This window comes from Hibiscus syriacus, unplaced genomic scaffold (genome assembly GCF_006381635.1).
Source record: "Hibiscus syriacus cultivar Baekdansim isolate YM2019G1 unplaced genomic scaffold, ASM638163v2 tig00013738_pilon, whole genome shotgun sequence".
Lineage (NCBI taxonomy): Eukaryota > Viridiplantae > Streptophyta > Magnoliopsida > Malvales > Malvaceae > Hibiscus > Hibiscus syriacus.
This window is the reverse complement of record NW_024062308.1, coordinates 530,505-557,868: the sequence shown is the minus strand read 5'-3', so window position 1 is coordinate 557,868 and position 27,364 is coordinate 530,505. Positions and strand designations below refer to the sequence as shown.

At 35.8% G+C, this 27,364-nt stretch overlaps 2 protein-coding genes and 1 pseudogene across 7 annotated transcripts; all 3 read right to left on the bottom strand.

Moving 5' to 3' along the window:
* Positions 1-1,817: 1,817 nt before the first annotated feature.
* LOC120206362 lies at positions 1,818-7,227 on the bottom strand (annotated as a pseudogene).
* On the bottom strand, positions 6,738-12,398 carry LOC120206396 (protein ANTI-SILENCING 1-like). The gene is made up of 13 exons (XM_039206061.1): positions 12,291-12,398; positions 11,554-11,938; positions 10,858-11,026; positions 10,065-10,756; positions 9,459-9,485; positions 9,224-9,316; positions 8,993-9,071; positions 8,408-8,498; positions 7,878-7,977; positions 7,542-7,658; positions 7,377-7,458; positions 7,206-7,275; positions 6,738-7,051 (listed from the first exon to the last, which is right to left on the bottom strand). The coding sequence occupies exons 2-11, from the start codon at positions 11,896-11,898 to the stop codon at positions 7,408-7,410; spliced, it is 1,764 nt and encodes a 587-aa protein (XP_039061992.1). The 5' UTR covers positions 11,899-11,938; positions 12,291-12,398; the 3' UTR covers positions 6,738-7,051; positions 7,206-7,275; positions 7,377-7,407.
* A 9,864-nt stretch (positions 12,399-22,262) lies between these two features.
* Positions 22,263-24,091, bottom strand: LOC120206397 (BURP domain protein RD22-like). 6 transcript variants are annotated; one of them, XM_039206067.1, is made up of 5 exons: positions 23,997-24,091; positions 23,794-23,899; positions 23,452-23,487; positions 23,320-23,388; positions 22,263-23,253 (listed from the first exon to the last, which is right to left on the bottom strand). In XM_039206067.1, the coding sequence occupies exons 1-5, from the start codon at positions 24,030-24,032 to the stop codon at positions 22,490-22,492; spliced, it is 1,011 nt and encodes a 336-aa protein (XP_039061998.1). In that variant the 5' UTR covers positions 24,033-24,091; the 3' UTR covers positions 22,263-22,489. The 6 variants fall into 6 exon arrangements, with proteins under 6 accessions (XP_039061998.1, XP_039061997.1, XP_039061996.1 ...); XM_039206066.1 differs by having other exon boundaries at positions 22,263-23,277; positions 23,344-23,388; positions 23,997-24,088; XM_039206065.1 differs by having other exon boundaries at positions 23,320-23,487; positions 23,997-24,090.
* Between the last annotated feature and the right edge of the window lie 3,273 nt (positions 24,092-27,364).

Sequence of the window (27,364 nt, the reverse complement as noted above, 5' to 3'; positions counted from 1 at the left end):
TTAGGTAAGATGGTGTCCGATCAACCTAAATATTTTTTTATGATCGATAGTGACGCTAACCATTTTATTCAAATCGAAACCCAATTCCGACTCACCCGAAAGACGGCTGCGACAACGCTAATCGAAAATATTATGATTTTTATAACATTTTTGATCACATGTTTTCTAAACCTTAAATTAAGCTTCCTTTCCTTATATTCTCCCAAGTGACAATCCCAATCCACAATTATTTGACGAAATATATTCATTTAGAGTGCAGATCAAAAGCAAAAGCTCACTTGCTTTTATCCTTGAAGACTTCCGTGGCTTAAGACAGATTTCAATTTTCAACACTGAATTTTACGATAAAGAATGATTGATCCCTGCTTGGAGAATCTTCGGGAGATAAATATACATCTATACTGAAAAGTGAAGGCATCAAACTTCTGTCATCATGAGAAGGAATCCTTTTAAAAGTAGTTAACTACAAGGAATGTGCGATCATCTTGGCTTTTCCTTGATTAGTTCTCTAGAATTGCTGTCAGAAACTAATAATTGTTTTTGCTCGAAGTGCATGATTTAATGGCTGAAAATGAGGTACAAGGGGATCCACCATCAAAGATGGCTTTGCCCTGGCAGTGTCAATGCCTAAAAGCAGATCTATTATGTTTCATAGCTATTAACACATAGTAGACTACAACTTCCATAGCTATTATGTTTCATTTTTCACTCACATGAATGCAGAGCATTCCTAGATGGATCAGCAAACCGAGCCGAGAAAGACCGGAGAGATTATCCGGTTCGGCCCACCCGGTTCCTTGATCAAAGTTGTGAGAATACTCATCCGGGTCATAAGAAGCCAGGAATCCAACAACAGAAGTGAAGATTTTCTTCCTTGTGAACTTGTTCCAAAACATTCTCCCCTTTGGTTTCGAGCGATCACTTGACTGCGTTGCGTGTAGCTCCGGCCTAATTTGATTGTCTCTTTTCTGCTTGAGCTTTGCCTGTGCCATACTTTGATTTCCATGGCTAAGCTAGAAATGAATTAGGACCTTTTTTTGGCATCAAACGCATGTTCTGGATTTTGGTAAAAATGGGACACCGAGGTTTATATAAAACGCTTGTACGTGACTTTATAACATAAATAATACGTATGCATGATCCAGGTACAAATAAGTTCATTGGTGAAGTTTGTTTACAGCCAACTAACTTGGGTGCACAAACGGCTCAGCATTCAATATTCTGTATGACAAGACTGCTTAAAATGACTACAGCTTTGACTAACTTAAGAATAGTTCAATGGAAAAAAATTAATTATTTTTTTAAATATGAGGACTTTATCCTTTAACCCAATTCCAATAGGAATAAAGAAGGAAAATATAGTACCGGGATCAATCTTTTCAAGTGAAGGAAAAAATTGAGAAAATTAATGGAAATAATATTAGGCCTAAGGCTTGACCTTAAGCTTGAAGGTAATGCGTTCATAATTAAAGGTAGAAGCTAGTCAGAGAGGCCCACATTTTCCAGCTTTAAGAGTCGAAAGTGAAACCGCCGGAAGAGTGGTACTTTGGTAAATATGAGAGGTGAAAGGTAGATTTTGATTTAGAATGGTAAGCAACGGTTTTGTCAATGTATTCCAACTATCAAAATACGTAGTCTCCGCTCGCTCTCCCTATCCTGACATGGTATTTATCGAAATTAAAACCGATTCTTTTGCGCATAGGTATTTAAATAACAATTTGCATTGCCAAAAACTGGAATTACCAAGTTACATTAGCTAATAAGACGCTCCTAGCAAAACAGAGCTGAATCTATTAAGAGGGAGCACTATTTGGTTTTTACGACAGGTTAATAGTCCTTAACTTCTCATAAGCATCAGAGCAGGCATGAGAATATTCCGACATAGCCCGGAAAAGTTCCGGCAGTCGGATTTTAAGACTTACCAACGATTTCTCTCTCACCTGAATGCAATGTTTTTCATTAGCATCAACTTCCTCTTCCAACCTCTTTTTCAAGCTCTCCACCGCAAATTGCCTCTCGGATACAGCATCATCATTGGCATTTGCATCTTCACCCTTTTCTGCATCTGTTTCATCTGACCCAAATCGCTTTGCTTATACTTGTGATACCATTCCTCGAATGCCTGGCTCTTTCGCAAAAATTCCTTCTGGGTTTCCTCGCACTTCTCTTTTAGTTTCATCTCTTCGTCTTGATGAATGATTATGGTTTTTATCACAGCAGCAAATGAAGAAATAGTGGATTTGGCTACCTCGTCAGGAAGCTTTTCAAGACAATCATGCCACGTATGAAGGAGTGTTTTGATAGGAGGATTCTGCGCTCGTGGAGGCGAGGAGACTTTCTCTTTCAAGTTGCTTTCGATAGGGATTAGATTCAACTTTAGCCAGTTGTACAGAGCTAGAATGTATTGCTTCTGATGAGTGACAAGCTTATCGAATTGTAAATGCCATTCTTGGAAGACACTATGAAGTTGGATGGTCTGCTCGTGGTGGTGCTTCGTTGTTTCTTTGGAGACAAATGCAATGTCAAGAGAGTTGAGCTTTTCAACAATCTTGAGCTGCCTATCATGACGTATGCACGTCCTTGCCCACATGTTAGCCATCCTGCAAATTAGAATGTCAACTTTTATAGCCATTGTTGGATAGTGATTAGTCGGTTGGTTTCTTAGTTCAATACGTAGGAGCAAACAAAAACAATTAGGTATAAGCTTATAAAGACAGATACCAAGTGAAACAGAAAGCGTAATCTTTCCATCAGATATATTATTAGCAGCAGCATTAGAAGCAATAGATACAACTTTCTTGATATTTTCATATTAAAACTTACCCATCAACAAGCATAAAAAGTTTTGGATACAACTGCTCATCACGTATTCGGTTAACTTCTGCCACTGTTGAATCCAGGGACTGCATGTCAACTATGTATCTCGTGTGTAAATGACTTACAGCTGCTTTTGTTCTTTCCAACGATTCAGTACTAGCTCTGTGTTTTTTCTGCTTGTTTAACGAAGCCAGCTTCCTTTTGTACTCGAGTTTCACCAACTCCCCTTGCTACAAACAGGACCAAATTTCATAAGATTCAGAAGAACATCAAAAAAAGAAAACATCATATCAATATTAAGATTAAGATAATCTTTCATTCAGGCGATACATTTGGCAGAAAGGTGGTTTGCAATGGATTAAAAGAAGGAACTAGAGAAAGTTGCTTGCCAAGGAAGCAATAAACACGGTCATGGCAAGTAGCAGGCCGTACAATTTTAACAGAGAAAACAATAAACTAGTATAAAAAAATGCACCTTCACTTCATCATAAAGTTTCTTCTCCCATGCTAACAACTTCTCCAGAATAGTAGCATGAGTCTCGTAGTCTTCTGAATCAAACTCACCCTTCCCATTTTCACCATTCGTCATGCCTCTAACAGACCTATTCCATGTAATGACACGCATTACCCTTTCAGAATGATCAATATGTCCTACAATCAACAAGATCACAAAAACGATCAATATATGTCCACTGTATAAAAACATTAAAGCATTTCCTTTTTCTCTTGGAATAGTTATTAAAGATTTCTCATTAGAACAGCAATTACAAATAGTAATACAAGATTATAAAGTGAAATTCATAATCTTTATGAGCTGGATAGACATATTCTCAAATCTCAAACCAACATCTGATTGTTCTTTTGCTTTTAGGCTTTGCTTGCTTGGATAGAAAAATGAAAGGATGGGAGAAGGGGGTGGAAAATGAAAAGAAAATAAATATTGAGTATGGTTGGTAGGAAAGAAACTTGAGGGAAGGGAAAATGAGATCACTTTCTATCTTCATGTGTAAAAACAAATCATCCTAATTTGGTAGGAAAAGAGGAGAGAAAATATGAATTAGTTCAAAATATATGTATTTTTCAAAGTTCAATTTTATTCCCTCTCATTCTTCGACCCTACCAAGCAATTAATGGAAATAAAATTTTATTTTTTTTTCAATTTTACCATACTTCCAACCAAGCCCACAATGGAAAGAAAAATTAATTTTCCATCTTTCCACTTTTCTATCCTTTTAAATTTCCACCCTACTAATTTTATTTCCAGCTTGAATGTGCATTTCTCAAAGAATAACATGATGAATATTCACCCTTTCAAAATATTAGCAGTTTTTCATCTTTTCAATAGAAAGAAAAAGTAGAAAGATCTAAGGTCAAGGCCAGATTCCAGCGTGGAGCTAAAGGACAACAAGATCTAAATGTAAAGCCACCTTCCACCAAGAAGCCCATCAAATCACATTCAGAACTACAATTTCTTTTTCCAGATCTAAACATGCGTCACGCTTCAACCTTTCTCAGAAAAGATGTTCACAAATCCCTGCTTTGATCAAACACAAGCAAGTGCAATCATCAGTTGTGAAGAAAACTCATTTTGTCACAGCCCAAACTTATTAGCAAATTAACAACATCTAAATAACTTAATGCCAAAGCAATAAAGAAAACACATGTAGATTACCTCGATTATCAGCAAAATTGGAATGATAATGCAACCTTGTTGCTTCCAGCAACTTAGAAACCTCCTGAGCACTCTCTGAGGCTTTCAGGAAATGATCATCAATCTCATTCAAAACCTCCATTAAATTAACACTGGGAACAACCTTCGTTCTCCTGAAATCCGCCGGAGCCGTTTTCGAATGTTCAATATGTACCTGTTGCTTCCCTTTATCATCATTAACCTCCAGGTCCTCAACTGCCATCGCCACCTTCTCAGTCCTTTCCGGCGTTTTTGGCTCAATCTCACTATCAAATCCGCCGGGGTCGCTAAGCCCCACTTCATTGACATTGTTCTCTAAAGCATCAACATTTGTACTAGCAGCTTCATTATTTCCATCGTCCAAATCCAAGCTCGGACCTGGCATGTTATCGTCGACCATGAAGAAGTAATCCCAAGCAACGTTTTTAGCTTCCGGCATCGGCGGCGGGCGGTGGTCGACATTGTTGTTCTCAGGAGTCCTTGTGGGAGTTATCTCCTCCCGACGGAACCCTATTGAATCTTTTCTCAGATCCTCATTATTATTATCATTGTCGTTTCCCTCATGATGTTCTTCATCATCTTCTTCTTCCTCCTCTTCTTCAATAGCGAGGGAAGCATCAAACTCCTTGCGATTTTTTACGGGCATTGCGGGCATACTAACGGTGCGTTTGATGGGGAGGGCTAGGGGAGAAATTAGGAAGCGGTGGCGGTGGAGGGAAATTGTCCATCATCGGAGGCGGTGGAGGCGGTTGAGGAGTAGATTCAAGAGAAGCAGGGATCTGTGGAGGGTTTAGGAGAGGCACTTCAGCTTCTCCATGGCCATAGTCACTCAAGGCAGCTCCAGTGTTCTTCAAGGAAATGGCGTACCCATAATGGGCAGCTGCAAAGGCGTTGCGATCTACAACCGCTTCTTTCATTAAGCTTTTTCGGTCCTTGCAACGAGCCACCGATTCTTCGTTATCTATTCTGGACTGAGCGCAACCCTTTTAAAAAAATGTTCAGTTCCCACCGACTCGGACAATGAACACCGAACCGGAGACGGTGGTTCGATTCTTATTGGTTTTTAACGGGGCCAGGATTAGATTTATGGTTTGAAAACGGTAAGAGTCAGATTCGAGAGAAGACGAGAAGATACCAAGTGAAGGATGCACAGGCTGCAAAGCCGAGGGAGGGAAACAAAAGATGGAGATGGAGATGGAGATGGAGATGGGAAGGGCTGGGTGGGAATCCCTCTGTACTCGCTCTAATTGATTACCAGGTGTCCTTTCCTGTTTCTCTCTCTTTCTATATATATATTTTCAAATAACGGTCAGATTAAACGAACAAAATGAAAGCTTTACGACGTCGTTCCTTCGTCTTGCTTGATTCATTTTTACCAGTTCTAAAACATACCATGTAACGAAAACACGTCTCAATAAATAAATTATTTATCGTAGCATATTTATCTTTTAATTTATTTGAACTGATGCGATGCGATGCGAGTATCACCTACTCGTAAATTATATGTTGGTTCATACTTTTATGCGTAATAGTTAGTTACGAAGTTTGAATATTTATATTCTTAATTAAATAATTTTTTTTCAATTTATTTCATTTAATTTGTTAATCAATTTTTCCGATTTAAAATTGCTCTATAGATTTCCTTTTTCTTCTATGTATGGAACTATACTATTGAGTATAAAGGGGTTCATGTAGCAGAAGATACTAAAAATAAACGGAACCAAGCAAAATGAGAAGACTATTACAACTTGAATCCCCCATGAATTAGGTGTTTGGTGAGCGGAGATAAGGCGGAATGTTTTTTTTACGTGACTTCAACGGTTATAATTGAAAAATGTCTTGGTGAATGTAATTTCACATTTTTTTTTATTTATAAACAATAAAATAAAGAAGAAAACTCTTCTGTAACTAAAAAACATGAATCGAGCGCACTTTACATCAACTAGATGCCAACGGCCAGATGTCTTGTACTTGCATTTCATTATTAAAGCGAATCTTATATAAACTAAAAATAAAAAAACGACAAGCCACGCTCAAGTATCAAAATATATGAATTGTGAATAGTTTATAGACAATAAAGTTGTTTTGATTTTCAATCTCTCTACATCACGTTCAATGTCAAATTGTCCTATTAAAAGGCTAACAAAATATAAACTTTAAAAAAGATTATTGTCAACATTCTACTGCATATTTGACACAGGTGGATTCAGCGGTAGGCACGTCAATATCATACGCATTTAAAACAACATTCCTTCTTGGATCATTAACTTACAAGTACCCTAGGAAAAAGAACAAAGTTGTATACGATGACAAACACGCAACATACCCATAGGTTTTACATATACAAGAGGATTTAACCATCATGCTAAAACTGAACTGCAAATCGTAATTACTTCTCTTTCCAAAATTTGCCTTGATTACCTAACAATGGAAGCTCAGGCATCCATTTTGCAAATTCCATCAGCTTTAACAATACTTCACCTAGTTGAAGTGCATCGACAACACATGTGGAATCAAGTTTCCCCACTTCCAACAGCTTGACAACTGCAACATATTTTCCACGAGTATAGGTCACCAAAGGAAAAAAATGTAACAAACTTAGAAAAGAAACCAGTATCATCAAAAAGAAGTTCCAAGACACTGGAGCTTTTTTTTTTTGGCGGAAAGTAGGCAAATGGAATAGTCGTAGAGACCATACCTTCATATAGGAAAATCCACATTGGATGTTTGCTTCCAAAAATGGCTTCCTTCCAATTCCAAGGGATATACTAAACAAAAAATTAGCACTTTAGCAGCCATATCATCTATAAACAGAACCACATATTATGCTTAAAACAGAAAAGGGTAGTAGCTAGTCGGTTGTACTAACCAAAATCAGGGGACGACAAAATCATCGGCGCTCATTTGGACTTAAAGTTGGCTTTTACTCTTTTTATCTCTTTCCATTGTTGCTAAAAAAAATCCAAAATACATGCTTAACACAAAGCAACAAAAGGTAGGAAAACATATAAAAAGAATGGTAGAAATAAAAAACCTCATATAGTTTTTTCCAGGACTGATTGGATGTTTCTGCCAGTAAGCACCATTCCATGGCCATATCATATTCAAGTGTGTTGGGTTGGGAACAATGTGAAGTAGATACCGCTTCTTTCTGTGAAAAGAAAGGGGAATACCCAGCAACAAATTAACAGAAACAAAAAGAAAAAACAGAACCATGAAATAAAGTCACATTTACTACATCCATGTAGCATAGGGTGTGATTAAACATGCCAACACCAACCAACACCTACAAATTGAGAGAGACGGAAGGAGGGAGAGAGAGAGGTAGAGAGAGAGAGAGAGAGAGAGAGAGAGAGAGAGAAATAGGTACCATCTCCCGTAGGGATTTGAGCTTATCAACAATGAGATGACCTGCAAAAGTGGACTGCTTCCTGGAGAAGCAGGGATTTGGGATGCAAACAACGAGTGGCCTACACGACAAAAAATAAAAGAAAATAAATGGTATCCTCAGCCCTTAGGGCCAGTTTCGCATGCTGCAAATTAATCTAAAGGTTATGAATAAGACAAAATAAACGGACCAGCACAGAGCCCCAGACAAACAATATGGTGAAAATGAGCAAAATGAATGATTAAAAGAGGGATAAGAGAGTGCTAATGAGGTCAGGACACTACAGAAAATGAGATCATATGATCAAAAAAACTAAAACTATATATTTTAGTAAGACAAAAGGGAAAGCTGATCACAAACACTTCCATTATAAAACAAGGAAAAAATGAAAATGTGCAAGCTGTGAAGAGAAACTTTCTAAACCATTGGTTGAAGAAGCATGAAACTAGGAATGGATTATGATAACAATAACATAAGTGCTGCACCACATATTGAAAATGATTGCACCATACCTCTGATTTGGTAGCAACAAGCATCCCTTATCCAATTTTGTAATAACATCCTTTGCTACTTCCCTAGTATCGAATATAGCAAATGCTTGAACTACAACATAAACAAACTATTTTCCTTAAAATGCTCAATTTATCCACCACAAGTTATACTTGAGGTAGCCTGCCTAAAGAGGCTGCTTTTAGTTTTATATTTTAAATATAGGTATATTGATGAACTATGTTAGGAAGCAAAAGCAAGGATATACATGAAGATGATATTAAACAGACATGATATAACTTCAAAAATCATTTGAGACAAACACCAATAGCCATTAACAAAACACTCAGGCCAACCTTTCTTGTCTACCTTTTCTAATATATCCTGTTTGAAAGCTCCAATATTGACTAGAATCTAGATATCATCCCCCAGTGAGAATAATAGCAGAGTTCTGTATCAGTACCTCTAGCTATTCAAAGTATCAGATGATATTTCGTATTATTTTGGCAACTTTTCATTCCGTATTCAGATAATCCATATTACTTTTTTTAGTTCCACTGGGAGGAAAACTGTTTCCCGTGAAAATTCCATATAGAACATGTTTATACCAGAATGAGAGCTAGAATATGCAGTCCTCTGCAACACCTTTGCTCTGCAAGTTTTCTTGAAGGCAGTCCAAACTATATCCTGAAAAATAAATATATATTCTTCATAACAAAGTAAAAAGGTACAAGGCAGATAAGGTAGAGAGAGGAAAATAGAGATAAAACAGATATAGATGGATGAAAACACAAAACGCTACAAACACAACATAATATTTTATTCATAAAAGATATTACCTCCACATCTGCTGAAGTGTAAGCTGGATCTAAATTTTGAAACAGAACAAGTTTTCCTTGCTCATGTGCATCTTGCATTCTTTCTTCCCAAGGCTGAAACAATATATGAGGCAGTTTAAAGATCAGTTTGAAGATTCTAGACTAAATTTATGAAAGCATAACAACATTCAAAGTAGGATGTGAAACTAATTTAACCAATCACTTTAGAAATTTGAAGTGACGGAGGAGTACTTACAATTTCACCAAACCAATTGCTCCTATCCTGTCAGTATGAAACAATAACATGTAAGAAGTAAATATCCACAGAATTTTTCACATCAGAGAAAACAACACAGGGATATGGGTAGTAAATCCACAATAGGTGGGAAAGCAGAAACAGGCAAGCATGACACTGTACAGGATAGAAGTAATGGCAGGAACCAAGTAGGAGAAACAAGCATATGAGACTACACTATTATTTTATTACACGTTAAATAAATTGAAATTTTTAGGACGTGTGATTTTATTTATTCAATTATTTTTCAAAGGATTCAAGAGGAAGAAATTAGACTCTAAATTGGTCAGGCAAACCAAGAAAAGAAAGGTTTCACAAGATTTACCTATCATCTATATAACAATAAAAGTACAACAAAGCCATTAATCAACAATAGAATTCCAAAAACTAAGATTTGGCCAAATAACTGTCAGTTGCAAAGTAATCACATCTTTCTTATCAAATAATACCAACCCCATGCTTTGAGCTTAATGTGCATTAGAACCCTGTGTCCCCTCAACATAATATCTTTAAAATGAAATTGATCAGGAGGGAAAAAAGAAAATGCAACTGCAAAATACCACTTACGGAAACAGGCATACGGGTAACTTCTACAGCTTTTTCACCAGTTCTTTTACCATTGTTTGGAGGCATTGCTGGAGTTTTGCAGTTAGTAAGTTTTGTGAGTTTATCATCAATTTTCAGCTTATTGGAACAGTTTTTGGCAGTCCGACAAGGATCTGTAGGATGTCTTGAACTTTCCTTGTCATTTGAGACCTTCACAGAACCATCAAGCTTTGCTTTCTTATATGGCCTCTCATCCAATTCACTCGTATCCTTGATGGATTTTAATTTTTCATCAATTTTGACTTGATTGGCATGACCTATCTTCTCAACAGAAGAGTTTGCATTTTCTTTAATGTTACCGCTAAAACCTGTCTTATTACCATAAGTACTTTCCTGTCTGTCATCTCTTTTTGCCTGTCCAACTGAGTCTGTAAGTACACCAGAAATAAGCTTCTCTCTCTGGGAGATATTAGGTTTAACTGATGAAACTTTTACGTCTGAAGTTGATTTGTAGTTAAAGCCATTTTCTTGTCTATCATTGGGAGCAAGATTCTCTGCAACCACAGGTTTCTGTTCTTGTCTATCATCTTCAGGAATTTGATCCTCGGATGAGTTTGGCTTAGTCAAACTCACTCTTCCATTTGTTTCTATAGCATTTTCACGAGCATTTTTATCATCCACGCTAAAGTTGGGTAGGTTAAAAATAAATTTAGCTGCAACAAATTGAGAAATAGAAACAGGAATTTCAACAATTAATACAACCAGCATCAAAATCACAATAGAAGAGATGAATATATGACTGTAAAATAAATACCTTCAGTTCCAGCAATTTTTTCATCTATCTTATCGAAGATAATGCACAGCCCAACATCAAAAGTACGGTAAAACACAAAGTCCGCCATTTGGATATCTCTTTCTGAAGGTTGTGGATTTCTGCTATCCTTTGAAATGCAAACTACATTGCATTTTCCAATAATTGCTTCCTGAATGTATGTTTAACACTTAAAAACTGAATCATATCTAACAAGGTACTTACTTTAGACATAACTGATAAACAATTCAAGTAACGACTTTAATATCCTTAAGGCTAAAGTGAATTGAACATAAATAAACATTTTCAAGGATTATAAGTAGACCAAATCTATTCCACTTTATAGCCCACTACTGTGTCAAAAGTAAATAAGAGATAAGAACTCTTGGACACGTTCCATCCAACTGTTTTCTACTCATTTCATGCAAGGAATTTCCAAATAGCCTAATAGCTAAACAAAAAGGTGAAATTACCACTTAAATAATTAGTTGAACAGAAAGCCCCTAAAATTATCATGCTAAATACTTCCTCAAATAAAAAGCAATAGAAAAAATAATACACCTGCTGTCAGTCACTACTAAAACTCACCAAAATCAAATTGTGAATTACAAGTCACGGCACACATAACTATGACAATTTCTGTCTAGAAAATGAAATATAAGAGAACTGATTTTTTTATATATATAAAATCACAATTACCAATGGATTAACGTTGGAAAGGCCTACTCCATCACCAGATGCTAAAAATATTTCATTCGGATGTGCCAATCCATCGACAAGATAATTTGAGATCTCCTCAGGTCGAAAAAACCATAAGACCTTCACTTTCTTCGATTTATCTGCATTCTCCCATATTTTTATAAGTTTCCCAAGATAAGGCAATGGTTCGTCTTCCTTATAAAGATAAACATTGTCATAAAGAGCATAATCAACACCATCAAAAGTAAATGATTCATAAAACTGAACATCTCTCTTTTTCCCACCAATTCCCCTTTTTTTACCCCACTTGAATTCAAGGTCCTCAGTTCCATCGACTTCTATCATACTCACACAGCAGGCCTCCACTTAACAAGAAAAACAAAACCTGTAAAAAATTAAGATAATGGAAGAAATATTCAACACACAAATCGAACATTCCAACTTATATTGACATACTTTATTAAAAATAACAGAACCCATGATGAAATTTTCCCCCAAAAAAATTAATTACGAAAAATCATACGAGAAAAATAGAACACCAATGAGATTAGTTTAAAAACAAGATTTGTGAAGGACCGCCAATAAAACAATTTCTAACAGAAATATTTCAAGAAACTACATTCCGGGAAAACCAAAAGCCGCAAAGAACCCTAAATTGATTCTTATAAACCAATGCCGTTAGTAACAGCTACTAAACTCTACAATAAACAGAAAAGAATACCGATAAATTATCTTACTTTTTCAGAAGAAAACGAAAGAGAAGACTGATTGTCTGTACAATTTTTTCCCTTTTTTATAAACCCTAACCCTTAACCTCCCACCTTTGTCCCGCTTGAGTTAAATCCTTTAACCTCCTTATTTTTGTAACCTTTTAAAAAGAATAATAATAAATTAAATTTGTGTCTGTGCGCGCGCGCGTGACGTGTTTTTCTTTAGGTTTTCCTCGACGTTTGTCAGTTTTTTTTTTATAATAATTGGTTTCGTGTCAAAATAAATGATTAAACTATATTTTTTTTGTCAAATAAATATTTAATTTTTTATTTATCTGTCTAATATTATAAATGTTATTTTTTTAGTTGCACAGACCATTAATGATGTTAATTTTTTCGTTAAGTAACACGTGTTACAATTTGGTAATTTTAAAATATATAAAATCATATATATTTTTTAAAAAAAACAAATAAATTTTGAAATAACCCCTAAACTTTGAAAACATTCATTTCAACCCCTAACCTTCGCCTACCGTCGCCTTTTGCCGTAGAAGGAGCTCCACCCGACCTCCCATCCCCCCGACGACCAAAACCCATATGAAATTGTGATTGATTGATGATTGATTGACCACAAATTAATGTTTTAAATCCCGCAAACTATAGGATGAAAATTGTGATCTCACACGATTTCGATGGTGAATCGGCGACAACTACAGCGACATATAACTAGGATGATGACAAAGACTACGTTGACGACAGTAGTTATGGCCGAAGAGGGTGGCGACGCAGATTAAGGTTAAGATTTGAAAAATTATCTAACTTTTTCAGAAGAAAGCAAAAGAGAAAATTGATTGCCTGTACATTTGTTTCCTTTTTTAAAAACCCTAACCCTTAACCTCCCACCTTTATCCCGCTTGAGTTAACTCCTTTAACCTCCCTCTTTTTTTTAATCTTTTAAAAATAATAATAGTAAATCAAAATTATGTGTGTGCGTGTGACGTGTTCCTCCTTGGGTTCTCCTCGGTATTCGGTAGTCTTTTTCGATAATAATTGGCTTAATGCCTAAATAAGTGCCCAAACTATGTTTTTTGTCAAATAAGTGCTTATGTTTTTATTGTACATCCGGGTTCCTAACGTTACAAACGTTACCCTTATAGGTGTCCATACCGTTAACAGTGTTAATTTTCCCGTTAAGTGACACGTGTTACAACCTTTTAATTTTAAAAATAAACAAAATATATATATATTTTTTTTTAAAACACAAAAACTTCGAAGTAACCCCTAAACTTTGAAAACTTCATTTCAACCCCTAACCTGCATCTACCACCGCCTTTTGCCATCTAAGAAGATACACCCGACCTCCTCTCCCCTCAGCGAGCAAAACCCATATGAAATTGTGACCGATTGATGATCGATAGACCACAAATCGATATTTTAAATCCCGCAAACTATAGGATGAAAATTGTAATTGATGTAAGGCTCTTTTGATGCCTTAACAAATTGATTGTGGATCTAGGAAGAAAGTAAAACAACCTGCAAAGTGAATGGCTCAAAACAGAATGGTTAAGGGTGGTTAACGTATAGGTGATTAGGTGGGCTGTTTAATTGAGAGATGGAAGCGGAAGATGGTTGATATGACTATGGTTATGGTTTATGAAACAAAGGGATGGTTGTGAGGATAGTATCTTAAAGAAGACTCAAAGAAGAACCAATGCTATATAGAGCAAAGACCCATACTTTATATTGCTTCTTTAAGGGGTGGTATGAAGTACTTTGACCCACTAGTTATAAAGAACTAGGAACCAGAAGTATTAAGATGAAAAGAAAAGGGTTGACGCCACAAGTATAAATTATACTTGATAAGTCGATAAAAGTCACCAGGACTTAAGGAAGAGAATAATCTCACTTTAATTAAACAAAAGGTCTGATTACAAATGATGAATGATTTCCTATTTATAGGAAATGGAGAGACATGGCCGAATAATTACAAGGAGATTTGGCCAGCCTTGTGCATTCCTATAGAGACATAATTTAATGCTAAATAGAGATGACAGTTCAGTTTAAATGGAGGGTAATAACCCTTGGCCGAATAGTTCTTGTGTCACTTCATGTTGGCGCCAATTTGGATGGCAGTTAATGCTTGGCCGAATAAGGAGAGAACTCTTCATCTTGGTGCCTAAATGAACCACATGCAAGGCACATGGGAGCTGATCACATGCAAAACACATGGCTTGGCCGAATAGGGAGAGAACTCTTTATCTTGGCGCCTAAATGATCCACATGCAAGGCACATGGAGGCTGGTCATATGCAAGGCACATGGGTGTTCTAGGAAGCCTTGTGGTGCAGCCTTGTGCATGGAATGATGGCTGGTCATGTGCTCTCTCTTGGGCGTGCATGTGTCTCCTTCAAGCTAGCTTGAGTTGTGGAGCTAGCTAGCAAACATGGGCTGTTTGTGAACAAGCTTCCTAGCTAAGTCCTTGTGATCTCCTTAACATTATGTTCAGCTACATTCAGCTACCTTTGACATCACTTTTGGCAACTCAGCTCCAAATAGTCCAACTAGCTAAGTTTAGCTAGCCTTAAGCTCCTCCAGCTGAATCGAGCTTCCCTTAGTGTTCCATGAGTTGCCTTGTACTTTGTAAGATGTTTGTGAGCTGCATATGACGTCCAAATCATTCACCAAGCTACCTCAATGTGCATCATGCTCCAATGTACCTACATGTGCAAGAAAATAAGGTAATTATATGGTATTGAGCTGATATGAGCTAAATACCTTGCTGCCATGTTTGTTTATGGTAATGTGAGCTAAGTTTGAAGGCCATGAGCTAATTATATCATCTCATAATATGTATAAGATTATGCATGAGGCTTAAGAGCTAATATGAATGCATATGAACTAACGAAATGCATTATAAGTATGTTGCCTTGATGTATATATAATAATCATGCTTAATATGATTATAAAACTATCATATCATGTTTAACATATTAAAATAACAATGTGCAAGTTGTGTTCATACTTAGTTATTCTTTAACTTCATAACTAATATCCTAAGCATGATATGTATTATAATAGTATATATTATAAGGCTAATATAAAGTGAATGTATTATAAGGATGTTCAAGAATACTCCCTTTATAGTTGAAAACGTGTTTGTATCATCCCCCCTTCTTTAGGGCGATTTATCCTCAAATCGAGTTCATTCTGTCCTTGCATAGTGTCACGTCTTTTTGCTAAAAGAAAACATCCTTTGAACGATTGTGTTTTTCCATTAGACTCCCTTTCGTAAGATTTCCCTTTAGGTCTTTCTTTGGAATATGATTTACCAATAGGTACCTTTTGGGAATGATCTTTATCTAGGGATATCCCTTTTGGAAGTGACCTTTCACGTGATTTGTCCTGAAAAGTGAGGAGAGAAAAGGTTTCATATGAAAGGGTACTTACATTTTGAAGATTAAAACCATTGGTGAAGAGTTGTGACTTTAAGTCCCAATCATCACCATTTTTCGTAGGAGACCCTTCATTTTCCAGAATTGAACCATCATGTTTCTTTATGAAGAAGTTTGGTTTCTTGTTTAGTTCCTCTTCATTTTTCGTTGGGGTTTTATTTTTGCGCCATGCTTGTACACTCTTTCGCATATGCAATTGATCTTATTGTACTTCTTTAGGCGTTAAAGGCATCAAGGTCACCTTGCGTCCATCATGATTAAAAGTGTATTGATTGTGAAAACAATCATGAATGACCCTTTTGTCATACTGCCATGGTCTCCCAAGTAGAATGTGGCTAGCATGCATAGGGACAATGTCACAAAGCACCTTGTCCTTGTATCTACCAACTGAAAAAGGAATTAGAACTTGTTTGGTAAAATTTAACTCACCTCCTTCATTAAGCCATTGGAGTTTATATGGCATAGGATGCTTTAACGTTGCCAATCCAAGTTTTTCAACCATAAGAGTGATGGCTATGTTTGTGCAACTTCCTCCATCGATGATCATTGTGCAAACCTTATCCTTAACATGGCACCTTGTATGAAAGATATTGTTTCTTTGAATATCATCTTGGGATATTTGTGATTGTAGGCACCTCTTTGAAACAAGCATCTCACCATGATCTGCATTTTCTTCCGCTTCTTCTTCTTGTATTGTTTCAGGTTCCTCGTCAAAAATAGGCTCATCAGAATCTGATACAATATCTCCATTGTCAAGCAACATCATGGTATTTCGGTTGGGACATTGACTAGCAACATGCCCTTTTCCAAAACAATTGAAACATTTAATATCTCTTGATCTCTCGAAAGTGCTGGTTTGTTTTTCTTTACCCTTGCTAGATTCGGCCATTTGTATAATTTTGGGTACCTCTGTACGATCCTTTGATTGGACTGGAGTTTGTTTCCGGAAGGTAATAGGCTCTTGCTTCCATTTGGTGGTCGAATTTGGACTGCTCCGATTGCAGGTTTTCCTCTTAAGTTGTCATTCAATTTTCATGGCTACATGCACAATCTCTTCAATCTCTACATAATGTTGAAGTTCAACAAGGTTAGCAATATCAAGATTTAGGACAGATAAGAACATTGTCATTGTTGCTTCTTTATCTTCATCCACATTGGCTCGGATCATGGCTATCTTCATTTCTTTGAAATAATCTTCAACACTCTTGCTTCCTTGTTTCAAGTTTTGTAGTTTATGATAAAGATCTCGGTGATAGTGAGTAGGCACGAACATTTTCCTCATAATGGCTTTCATTTCTTCCCATGTAGTGATGGGGTGTTCACCATTCCGTCTTCTTGAACTTACCAATTGATCCTACCAAACTAAGGCATAATCCACGAATTCTATAGCAGCAAGCCTAACCTTCTTTTGTTCTTTATAATTTTGACATTCGAAAATGTGTTCGATTTTGATTACCCAGTCCATATAGGCTTCAAGATCTGTTCGTCCTTAAAATGGAGGAATGGTCACTTTGATGTTGCTAAAGTTGTCATTCTGATTTCTATGAACATCTCTTCTTGCTACTGATGTTACTTCAGCCTCCTCCTCTTCTAATTTTTCTTCCATTCTAGGGCGGTTTACTCTCCGGTTGCCTAAGGATGCTTCTAATTGATCCATACGATCTTTCAAAGGCTCCAATTCTAATTTCAGCAATCTTGCCATTTCATGCATAATGGCTTGGGTTTGCAAGTTAGGGGCTTCTCTTTCTGGTGATCGTCCTGAACTCCGATACATGGTTAGCAAATAAGAAAAGAATAAGATGTGTAAAAGACCTTACCATAATATACTCTCACAAAGCCTCACAAGTCACTCCAAGAAAACTTGATGTCACTCAATCCACTCGTGTTTGCACTCGAGGACTTTAATGGCTTTTATTTGTCCTCTTCTGATCTCACACACTCTCCAGCCTTTTTCCTCTCGATTCTCTTGTCTCAAGTTCTAGAGAACTTTACTCAAGACTATATCAAGTAAATTTTACTTGTTTGGCGTCGGCTGTAAAAGGGTTAGTAGGAAGGGAAAAACAAATATAATGAAAGGGTGGCTTAGAAATAGAAAGAAGAGAAACAAAAGGGTTACTTACACAAGTCACTTCACAACCTTCTATCACCACAATCAATTTAAACGGCTTACTTGAATTGCTTGGTGATGATAATTGTTGATGAGTGCTTCAACTTCTTTATTTTCTTTTCTTTGTTTTTCTTCTTTTTGAGTGCTAGATTTTCTTTCTTTCTTTTGGAGTGCTTCAATTTCTTTTCTGATTTTTTTTGACTTTGCACTTCACTTGCACTTCTTTTTGTATTTTCCTTTTTGTTTTTGTTGCACGTTGCTTTCTTCCACCAAAGCTCTTATTACTGCTTGATGTAAGGCTCTTCTGATGCCTTAACAAATTGATTGTGGATCTAGGAAAGAAGCAAAACAACCTGCAAAGTGAATGGCTCAAAACAGAATGGTTAAGGGTGGTTAACGTATAGGTGATTAGGTGGGTTGTTTAATTGAGAGATGGAAGCGAAAGATGGTTGATATGGCTATGGTTATGGTTTATAAAACAAAGGGATGGTTGTGAGGATAGTATCTTAAAGAAGACTCAAAGAAGAACCAATGCTATATAGAGCAAAGACCCAGACTTTATATTGCTTCTTTAAGGGGTGGTATGAAGTACTTTGACCCACTAGTTATAAAGAACTAGGAACTAGAAGTATCAAGATGAAAAGAAAGAGGTTGACGCCACAAGTATAAATTATACTTGATAAGTCGATAAAAGTCACCAGGACTTAAGGAAGAGAATAATCTCACTTTAATTAAACAAAAGGTCTGATTACAAATCATGAATGCTTTCCTATTTATAGGAAATGGAGAGACATGGCCGAATAATTACAAGGAGATTTGGCCAGCCTTGTGCATTCCTATAGAGACATAATTTAATGCTAAATAGAGATGACAGTTCAGTTTAAATGGAGGGTAATAACCCTTGGCCGAATAGTTCTTGTGTCACTTCATATTGGCGCCAATTTGGATGGCAGTTAATGCTTGGCCGAATAAGGAGAGAACTCTTCATCTTGGTGCCTAAATGAACCACATGCAAGGCACATGGGGGCTGATCACATGCAAAACACATGGCTTGGCCGAATAGGGAGAGAACTCTTCATCTTGGCGCCTAAATGATCCACATGCAAGGCACGTGGAGGCTGGTCATATGCAAGGCACATGGGTGTTCTAGGAAGCCTTGTTGTGCAGCCTTGTGCATGGATTGATGGCTGGTCATGTGCTCTCTCTTGGGCGTGCATGTGTCTCCTTCAAGCTAGCTTGAGTTGTGGAGCTAGCTAGCAAACATGGGCTGTTTGTGAACAAGCTTCCTAGCTAAGTCCTTGTGAGCTCCTTAACATTATATTCAGCTACATTCAGCTACCTTTGACATTACTTTTGGCAACTCAGCTCCAAATAGTCCAACTAGCTAAGTTTAGCTAGCCTTAAGCTCCTCTAGCTGAATCAAGCTTCCCTTAGTGTTCCATGAGTTGCCTTGTACTTTGTAAGCTGTTTGTGAGCTGCATATGACGTCCAAATCATTCACCAAGCTACCTCAACGTGCATCATGCTCTAATGTACCTACATGTGCAAGGAAACAAGGTAATTCCATGGTATTGAGCTGATATGAGCTAAATACCTTGCTGTCATGTTTGTTTATGGTAATGTAAGCTAAGTTTGAAGGCCATGAGCTAATTATATCATCTCATAATATGTATAAGATTATGCATGAGGCTTAAGAGCTAATATGAATGCATATGAACTAACGAAATGCATTATAAGTATGCTGCCTTGATGCATATATAATAATCATGCTTAATATGATTATAAAACTATCCTATCATGTTTAACATATTAAAATAACAATGTGCAAGTTGTGTTCATACTTAGTTACTTCGTAACTAATATCCTAAGCATGATATGTATTATAATAGTATATATTATAAGGCTAATATAAAGTGAATGCATTATAAGGATGTTCAAGAATACTCCCTTTATAGTTGAAAACGTGCTTGTATCAGTGATCTCACGCGATTCCAATGGTGAATCGACGACAACTACGGTGGCATATAACTAGGATGATGGCAAAGACTATATCGGTCATGGTCTGAGAGGGTGGCGACGGCATATTAAGGTTAAGATTTGGAAAATTATCTTACTTTTTCAAAAGAAAGCGAAAGAGAAGACTAATTGTCTGTACAATTTTTTTCATTTTTAAAAAACCATAACCCTTAACCTCTCACCTTTGTCCCACTTGAGTTAACTCCTCTAACATTCCTCCTTTTGTAATCTTTTTAAAAAGAATAATAGTAAATCAAATTTATGTGTGTGCATGTGACGTGTTTCTCCTTGGGTTATCCTCGACGTCCGTTACTCTTTTTCGATAATAATTGGCTTAACGCCCAAATAAGTGTCCAGACTATGCCTTTTTTTTTCAAATAAGTGCCTACCGGGTGCCTAACGTTACAAACATTACTTTTTGGTCCATCCGGGTGCCTAACGTTACAAACATTACCCTTTTAGATGCTTGGACCGTTAACGGTTTTAATTTACCGTTAAGTGACACATGTTATAACCTGGTAATTTTAAAAATATATAAAATAATATATTTTTAAAAAATAAAACACATAAATTTTGAAATAACCCCTAAAATTTGAAAACTTCATTTCAACCCCTAACCCACGCCTATCACCGCCCTTTGTCGTCGAAGAAGCTCCACCTGACCTCCCCTCCCTTGGCGACCAAAACCCCTATGAAATCGTGACCGGTTGACGATTGATCGGCGACAAATCGATGTTTTAAATCACGTAAACCCTAGGATGCAAATTGTGTCACGCGATTCTGATGGTTAATCGACGACATATAACTATGATGATGGCAAGGACTAGGTCAACCACGGTGGTCGTGGCAACGACAGATTAAGCTTAAGATTTGGGATTTTGGGGTTGTTTTATAATATAAGAAAAATTAGGGTTTTCTATAAATATAATAATATTTTTAATATTTTATAAAAAAAAATAAATCTCAAAATTATCAGGTTGTGACACGTATCACTTAACGGTCCAAAGTAACGATATTGACGGCCCAAACACCTAAAGTGTTAACATTTGTAATGTTAGACACTCGGATGGAAAAAAACGTAGGCACTTATTTGACACAAAATACATAGTTTGGGCAATTGTTTGGGCATTAAGCCATAATAAATTAATAATCGAATACTTATTTATTACTGCAATACCTTTCGAAAAAAATAAGTTACTCTTTAATTGAGTTTTTTTAATAGTTTAATTAATTTAAATCAGTTTTAAATTAAGTAGTTGCTTTAGTGGATAATTATTTTCAAAATAAATTTTTTATTAGTCAAAATAAAATTTTAAATAATCCAAATATGTATCCTACTATCTTATATATTTATGAAAGAATTTATGTGGATGGTTTAAATTATTAATGTGTCAATTAATGAATAATATTATTTTCATTTTAAGTTAAATTTAGGGTAAACTACACAAATATTCACTAATGTTTGAGTAAGTTTTCGTTTTTACCACTGATATTTCAAAAGTTACAAATTGGTTACTTGCGTAGTAACATTATCGTTTGTTAAAAATTAGTCACTTGAAGTTAATAGTCTTTACTATGGATGACGGAAAATTGAATTGTACCGTTAAATGCTTACCTGGTCGGTTAACTGATTACATGGCTCATTAACCAATTAGTAGATAAAATTTACTCAAACATTGAGTTAGTGATTAGTTAACGTGCCATGTAAGTAGTTAACCGGCCAGGTAAGCATTTAACGATACAATTAAACTTTGTGTCACCCACAGTAACAATTGTTAACGTCGAGTGACCAATTTGTAACAAACGATAACAATAGTGACCAATTTGTGACTTTTGAAACATCAATAGTGAAAACGAAAATTTACTCAAACATTTTGTGACCATTAGCGCAGTTTACCCATAAATTTATTTGATTGAATTAACCATAGTTATTCTTTTCCAAATATGTAAACAGAATCGTTGCTTCTATATAATATTGTATACATTTATATTAATTACCATTAATTTTGCAAATAGAATCATGTGCAATTAATAAATATTAGGAATAAATACCTCTAAATTAAAAAAATATTCCCTTACTTTTATCTATAAATCCGATGAAGTCAATGAAATAAGATTTAATTGAAGATTAAACATTCCATATAACTATAAAAATAATATAAAATCAAACTAAATAATCTACCAATCTCACAAATATTTAATTAATTAATTAATATAATCTTACTCATTGGTTTATTTTTATTTAAACTTTTAATATAGTTTTCATTTTATCAGTAGATAAAATGTCATTTATCTTTTTAGTATAAAATCATAATATTTTACTAATAAGCATCCTTCTTTGATTCATGGCATTACAATGCTTGAGAAAATTCTTGTATGTGCATGTAGTGGAAAATGTAATTAGCTACCAAAACACACATACACGCACATGAAGTTCGAATAGATTTACCAGGAAACCATTGTGATACAATAAGTAATATCATTTTATCCATACTAAGAACATGATCCATTGATAGAACATGCATAACTAAACTCGTGGGTTTGAGGTATTATTATTATACAACAAACTGGATATTGCTTAAAGCTATTTTAATGCACTCTGTACGTGGTAGATCAATGAAACTGAAGGGTCTGGGTCTACTCTTCAGGATTTTACTTGGGGACCCAAACAATGTGATCTTGAGGAAGGAAATGACAGATAGGAACGGTTCCTGGCTTAACCTTAAGGACTTGAAAAGCCAAATGCTTTGGGTTCCATGCCGATGTATCTGTGTGGCAGACTGCTACTGCTTTGGCTTTTGTACCGTCAGCACCCTTCAAAGGAACCATGTAAGCCCTTGTTGTTTCTGATTTATGGCAATAGAAGACGGCATATGCATAATTCTGCTTGTGGCACACTACAGTTTTCTCGCCTCCCATCCTCTCTACTCCAGCTGTTACTGTGTACTTCTGCTTTGGGGTTTGCTTTTCCACCTCTGTAGAGACTGCCTTATCAATTTTGCCTAGCTTGGATGTGGTAAAGTCGATCATTGATTCAAGTGAGGTTGCACAATATTTTTCTTCTCCTAGAATCGATGGCGCTTCGCACTCCTTGATCGTGTTCTTCATCGTCTCTGCCTTTTCTGTTCCAGGTTTTACTGAAAATTTGTTGAGAATTTCTGGCAACTTGTTAGATGAAAACGGTATTGATTGGGATATTTGATAAGGTAAGAAAGTTGGTTTCTCTGTAGTTTCGGTGAAATGAAGGGTCATTGTTGCCCCGGGGTGCATATCCTTTTCCAAAAAGAAAAGTGCCACATTCGGGTCATCATGGATTTGGTTCTCAGTGGCTGCATAATTGTATCTAAACGGTGAAACATTAACATGTACCGGCTTTCCCTTGTGACCGGTGTTTACAGATACTCCTCCACCTTTACCTCCGACGTTGACATGAGTGCCATCTCCTGGCTTTCCTTTCCCAGTGTTCACTCCAACTCCTTTGCCGCCAACGTTCACATGGGTGCCACCCCCTGCCTTTCCTTTCCCGGTGTTCACATGTACTCCGCCCTTCCCTACGTTCACAGCAGTACCCCCAGGCTTCCCTTTTCCTGTATTGACGTTTACACCACCGCCACCTACATTCACAGAGGTACTTTTCTCCTCCAACAGTTCTGCAAATACACCAAAATGAATGCATCAGTTAGCATATTTGCTCATGTCCTATGCTTACATTTTCCAGAATAAATTGCTAAACAGAACATATTTGCTCATTCTCTTTCAATAAATCATGAACACAACATTAAGCTTCACATCCGATTATTAGCTGCTTCGCTGATTACGTGACTGTTTACTGCGTTAGACTCATTCAATCCTATGGGGGAACCGGTTAATGAGGTTCTACAAAGTTTATCTCATAAACTATGGTAGTGAGTAAATTGATTTAAATAAGAACAATCCTTAGGGTACTGAACACTCACCAGAAGGTAGAATTTCTTGGACAACCTTCGGCATAGGAGTATTTGGCAGCTTATTGTTCCAATATTGCTCAGGTGAAGGAACATCATGGCTTGCCACCACAGCAAGCTGCAAAAACAAACAACAAGCAAGAAAAGGTACAAGGAAACACTCATTAGTTATTTACACCCAACAACAAGCAATCACATGAAATCGAAAAACTTACTGCTAGTAAAGCAAGAACCAGCGAGAGAATCTTCATCAAGATCCGGGTAAATAATCTGAAATTTAGTGTAGCATGAATGGAATGAAAAGTAGGGCAACAATTCTCCACATTTATAGTGAGAGGTGAACTAGGAGCCTTGGGACAAGTAACACTCCCAGCGGTTTTTCTCAACAATAATATCTCCAACTGCCACTGGTTAACTTAAATGCAGTATGTGTCATATGGGTTGCGGGTGGTGGTACATTCATTCAAATTTGGTTTGCCAACATAATTGATTGGCCATTTGTCACTTGGTTATGGCCCTCAATAGCACCAACAGCTTCGACAGCAATATGTTTTAATTTCCTTGGACTTTTATGAGATTTTATTAAACTAACAACTACCCAATTTATGAGGGTTTAGTATGAGTTATTTTCAGATAATTATATGTTTAACATGGTTTTGAGCATTCAACATGTGCCTTTAAAACTACGAATACAACGTAGAATGTAATGAGGCAAAGAGGTGAGCATTTTTTGGCGCTTTTTTTTATCCATGCTTACGTTCAATAATGGACAGAGAGGATGATCGAGGCGAGCGTAAATTCTAAATTCTTATATAATTTAGATATTTATTTTTACTGGTGTAAATGAATAGAGATTTATGTGAATTGTTTGTGAACCATTCGTATAACACTCATTTACGTTCGTTGTTAAGCTAAATAAACGAGTATGAACAAAAAAATTTATGTTCATTTAATAAACGAACGAACATGAATAAAAGTGTGTTTGAATCATTTATGTTCACAAACAAGCTTATTTATTCATTTCTCCTTTTTTTATCTTTTTATATTTTAAATATTGGTGAAGAGAGGGACTAAATTAAAAACATAGCAAAAGTTGAAAACTGTGAATTTTAAGGAGTTTTCGCACTAGTGACATAATTTTACCATTTTTTTAACAAGCAAATGAAAGGGTAAAAATAAATGTAAACTAACACTAAACGAACATGTTCATAAACGTTAAATAAACACGTTCGTGAATGCTAAATGAACACGATCGTGAATATATAAATGAACATGTTCACGAAAATAAATAAATGAACACGAACACTTCTAAAAATAAATAAACGAACATAATATTAAATTTAAACGAACACGAACCGAACATGAACACACTCAAAAATAAACAAACGAATACGAACATAACCTTGTTCGTGAAGGTTGGTTCATTTACATCCATATTTACTTTTTATTGATAATTTGTTTTTACATCCTCCTAAAAATTTATAATATCACCTCTAACATAAAATTTTGTGTCTGCCTTACATTTACTCCAGTGTTATTTAGATAGAACCTTTGAAGAAATGAATGATTGGGATTAAACATGGGAGGGATAAAGTTGCTTAATTTCAAAAGAATAGGGAACTATTAAGAATTTAAACCAAAAGACAAATAAAATAAGGCTTAATTTGATCAATACTTGAAGTAATAAGACCTAAAATGTCATGTGACAAAAATATTAAGGGATGGTCATGCTCCTCCCAAGCATTGTTGTAATACCCCAAATATCAGGTCGGAGACCATAGTGAAAGTATTTAAAATTTTGATGGATTAAAGTGAGTATATTGAAAAGTATAGGGAATGATTTAGGAAATTGTTTTTAAGACTAATTAGTAAGAATGGAATAATTGAAGGACATTGTGGTCCTATGGAGGAAATGAATTTAATATTCATTATTATTAAGGATATTTAATAAAAGAAATAAGGGATAAGTCAAAGTGATTATCTTCTTCTTCCCCGTAGTCTCATGCCCTCCATAGCCAAGGTAAGGATTCTTCAATGTTGGTTTTTCTTTTTGTTTTTGGGTTGGTTTTGAAACCTTAAGTGTTATAGAGGCTTAAGGAAAGTTTAAGGAGGATTAAAACTAAAAGATAAAGGATTTATTTGATATTTAATAAAATGAGTTTTTAAATGATTTGATGAGATTTGGTCTGATATTGAAGTTTAAAGGTATATTTGACTTGCCAAAGAGGTAAATAAGAGATTTAGAGTTTTAAAAGTGATTAAAAACATGTTTGAGATTTGGATGTGATTTTAGTTCTTAAAGGGTTTTTTTGGAGTTATTTGATGTTATAGGGAGATTTATGGATGTAAGATAGTTGGTTTGAGTAATGATGAGTTTAAGGTTCTGTTTGGTGATAAAATTAAGAGATTTAGACGAAAATGTGGTAAAAAACGAAGTGAAATAGGTGAAATCTGGGTTATGGTATCGATACTGGAAGAACAGTATCGATACTATAGGGTTAAATTTGAGGATTGAGGATGAACACAATGAATAGTATCGATACTGATGCAAGTAGTATCGATACTAAAGTGGGGTATCGATACCATTATTGAAAAATGGATTCCATAATGTAAAAATGGTATCGATACTGAAAGGAGTATCGATACCATAGTAGGTAAGTATCGATACCATAGGAGGAGTACCAATACTACTCGGTCAGAAATTTTAAGTTAAGGCAAATTTTAATAGAATTCGAAATTTTACAATACTTTTGAATACTAGTACTTTAAATAAATGTTGGTAAGTATATTAACATCATATTGTATGTGTGACTATGAATGCTTATGTAGATCGTAATCAAGCTCTCGAGTCAAGCAAACAAAAAGACAATGATAAAGACGCAGAATAGTCGAACTACATATGTGCATAATAGTGAGGTCAATCAGGTGAGTGAATTTATTATGTACATTGAGAGTTATATGTGCATGTTGTTAAATGCATATGTTGTATTTTTATATCAGTACTATGTGTACTATAGGCACTATGAGCGCAACGCACGAAATTCATAATAAGTTTATGAACGACCGTATCGGCATTATGTGTGCAACCCACAGAATTCATAATAAGTTTATGAACGACCGTATCGGCACTAAGTGTGCAACCCACGTAATTCATAATAAGTTTATGAACAATCGTATCAGTACTATGTGTTCAACCCACAGAATTCATAATAAGTTTATGAACGACTGTATCGACACTAAGTGTGCAACCCACGGAATTCATAATAAGTTTATGAACGAGTGTATCGAAACTAAGTGTGCAACCCACGGAATTCATAATAAGTTTATGAACGACTGTATCGACACTAAGTGTGCAACCCACGAAATTCATAATAAGTTTATGAACGAGTGTATCGGCACTAAGTGTGCAACCCACGTAATTCATAATAAGTTTATGAACGACCGTATCGACACTAAGTGTGCAACCCACAGAATTCATAATAAGTTTATGAACGACCGTATCGACACTAAGTGTGCAACCCAAGAAATTCATAATAAGTTTATGAACAACCGTAGCGGCACTATGTGTGCAACCCACGACATT

Bases quoted from the DNA above. Each gene is read 5' to 3' on its own strand.
- LOC120206396 (XM_039206061.1), bottom strand. From the start codon at position 11,898: ATGATAGAAGTCGATGGAACTGAGGACCTTGAATTCAAGTGGGGTAAA. The intron at 8,499-8,992 runs GTATAAACATGT...TTTATGTTGTAG, and splicing joins ATATTCTAGCTCTCATTCTG to TTCAAGCATTTGCTATATTC. The intron at 7,978-8,407 runs GTATGGTGCAAT...TTTGTCGTGTAG, and splicing joins TTGTTGCTACCAAATCAGAG to GCCACTCGTTGTTTGCATCC.
- LOC120206397 (XM_039206062.1), bottom strand. From the start codon at position 24,032: ATGAAGATTCTCTCGCTGGTTCTTGCTTTACTAGCA. The intron at 23,900-23,996 runs GTAAGTTTTTCG...TTGTTTTTGCAG, and splicing joins TGGTTCTTGCTTTACTAGCA to CTTGCTGTGGTGGCAAGCCA. The intron at 23,488-23,793 runs GTGAGTGTTCAG...GTGTATTTGCAG, and splicing joins CCAAGAAATTCTACCTTCTG to AACTGTTGGAGGAGAAAAGT.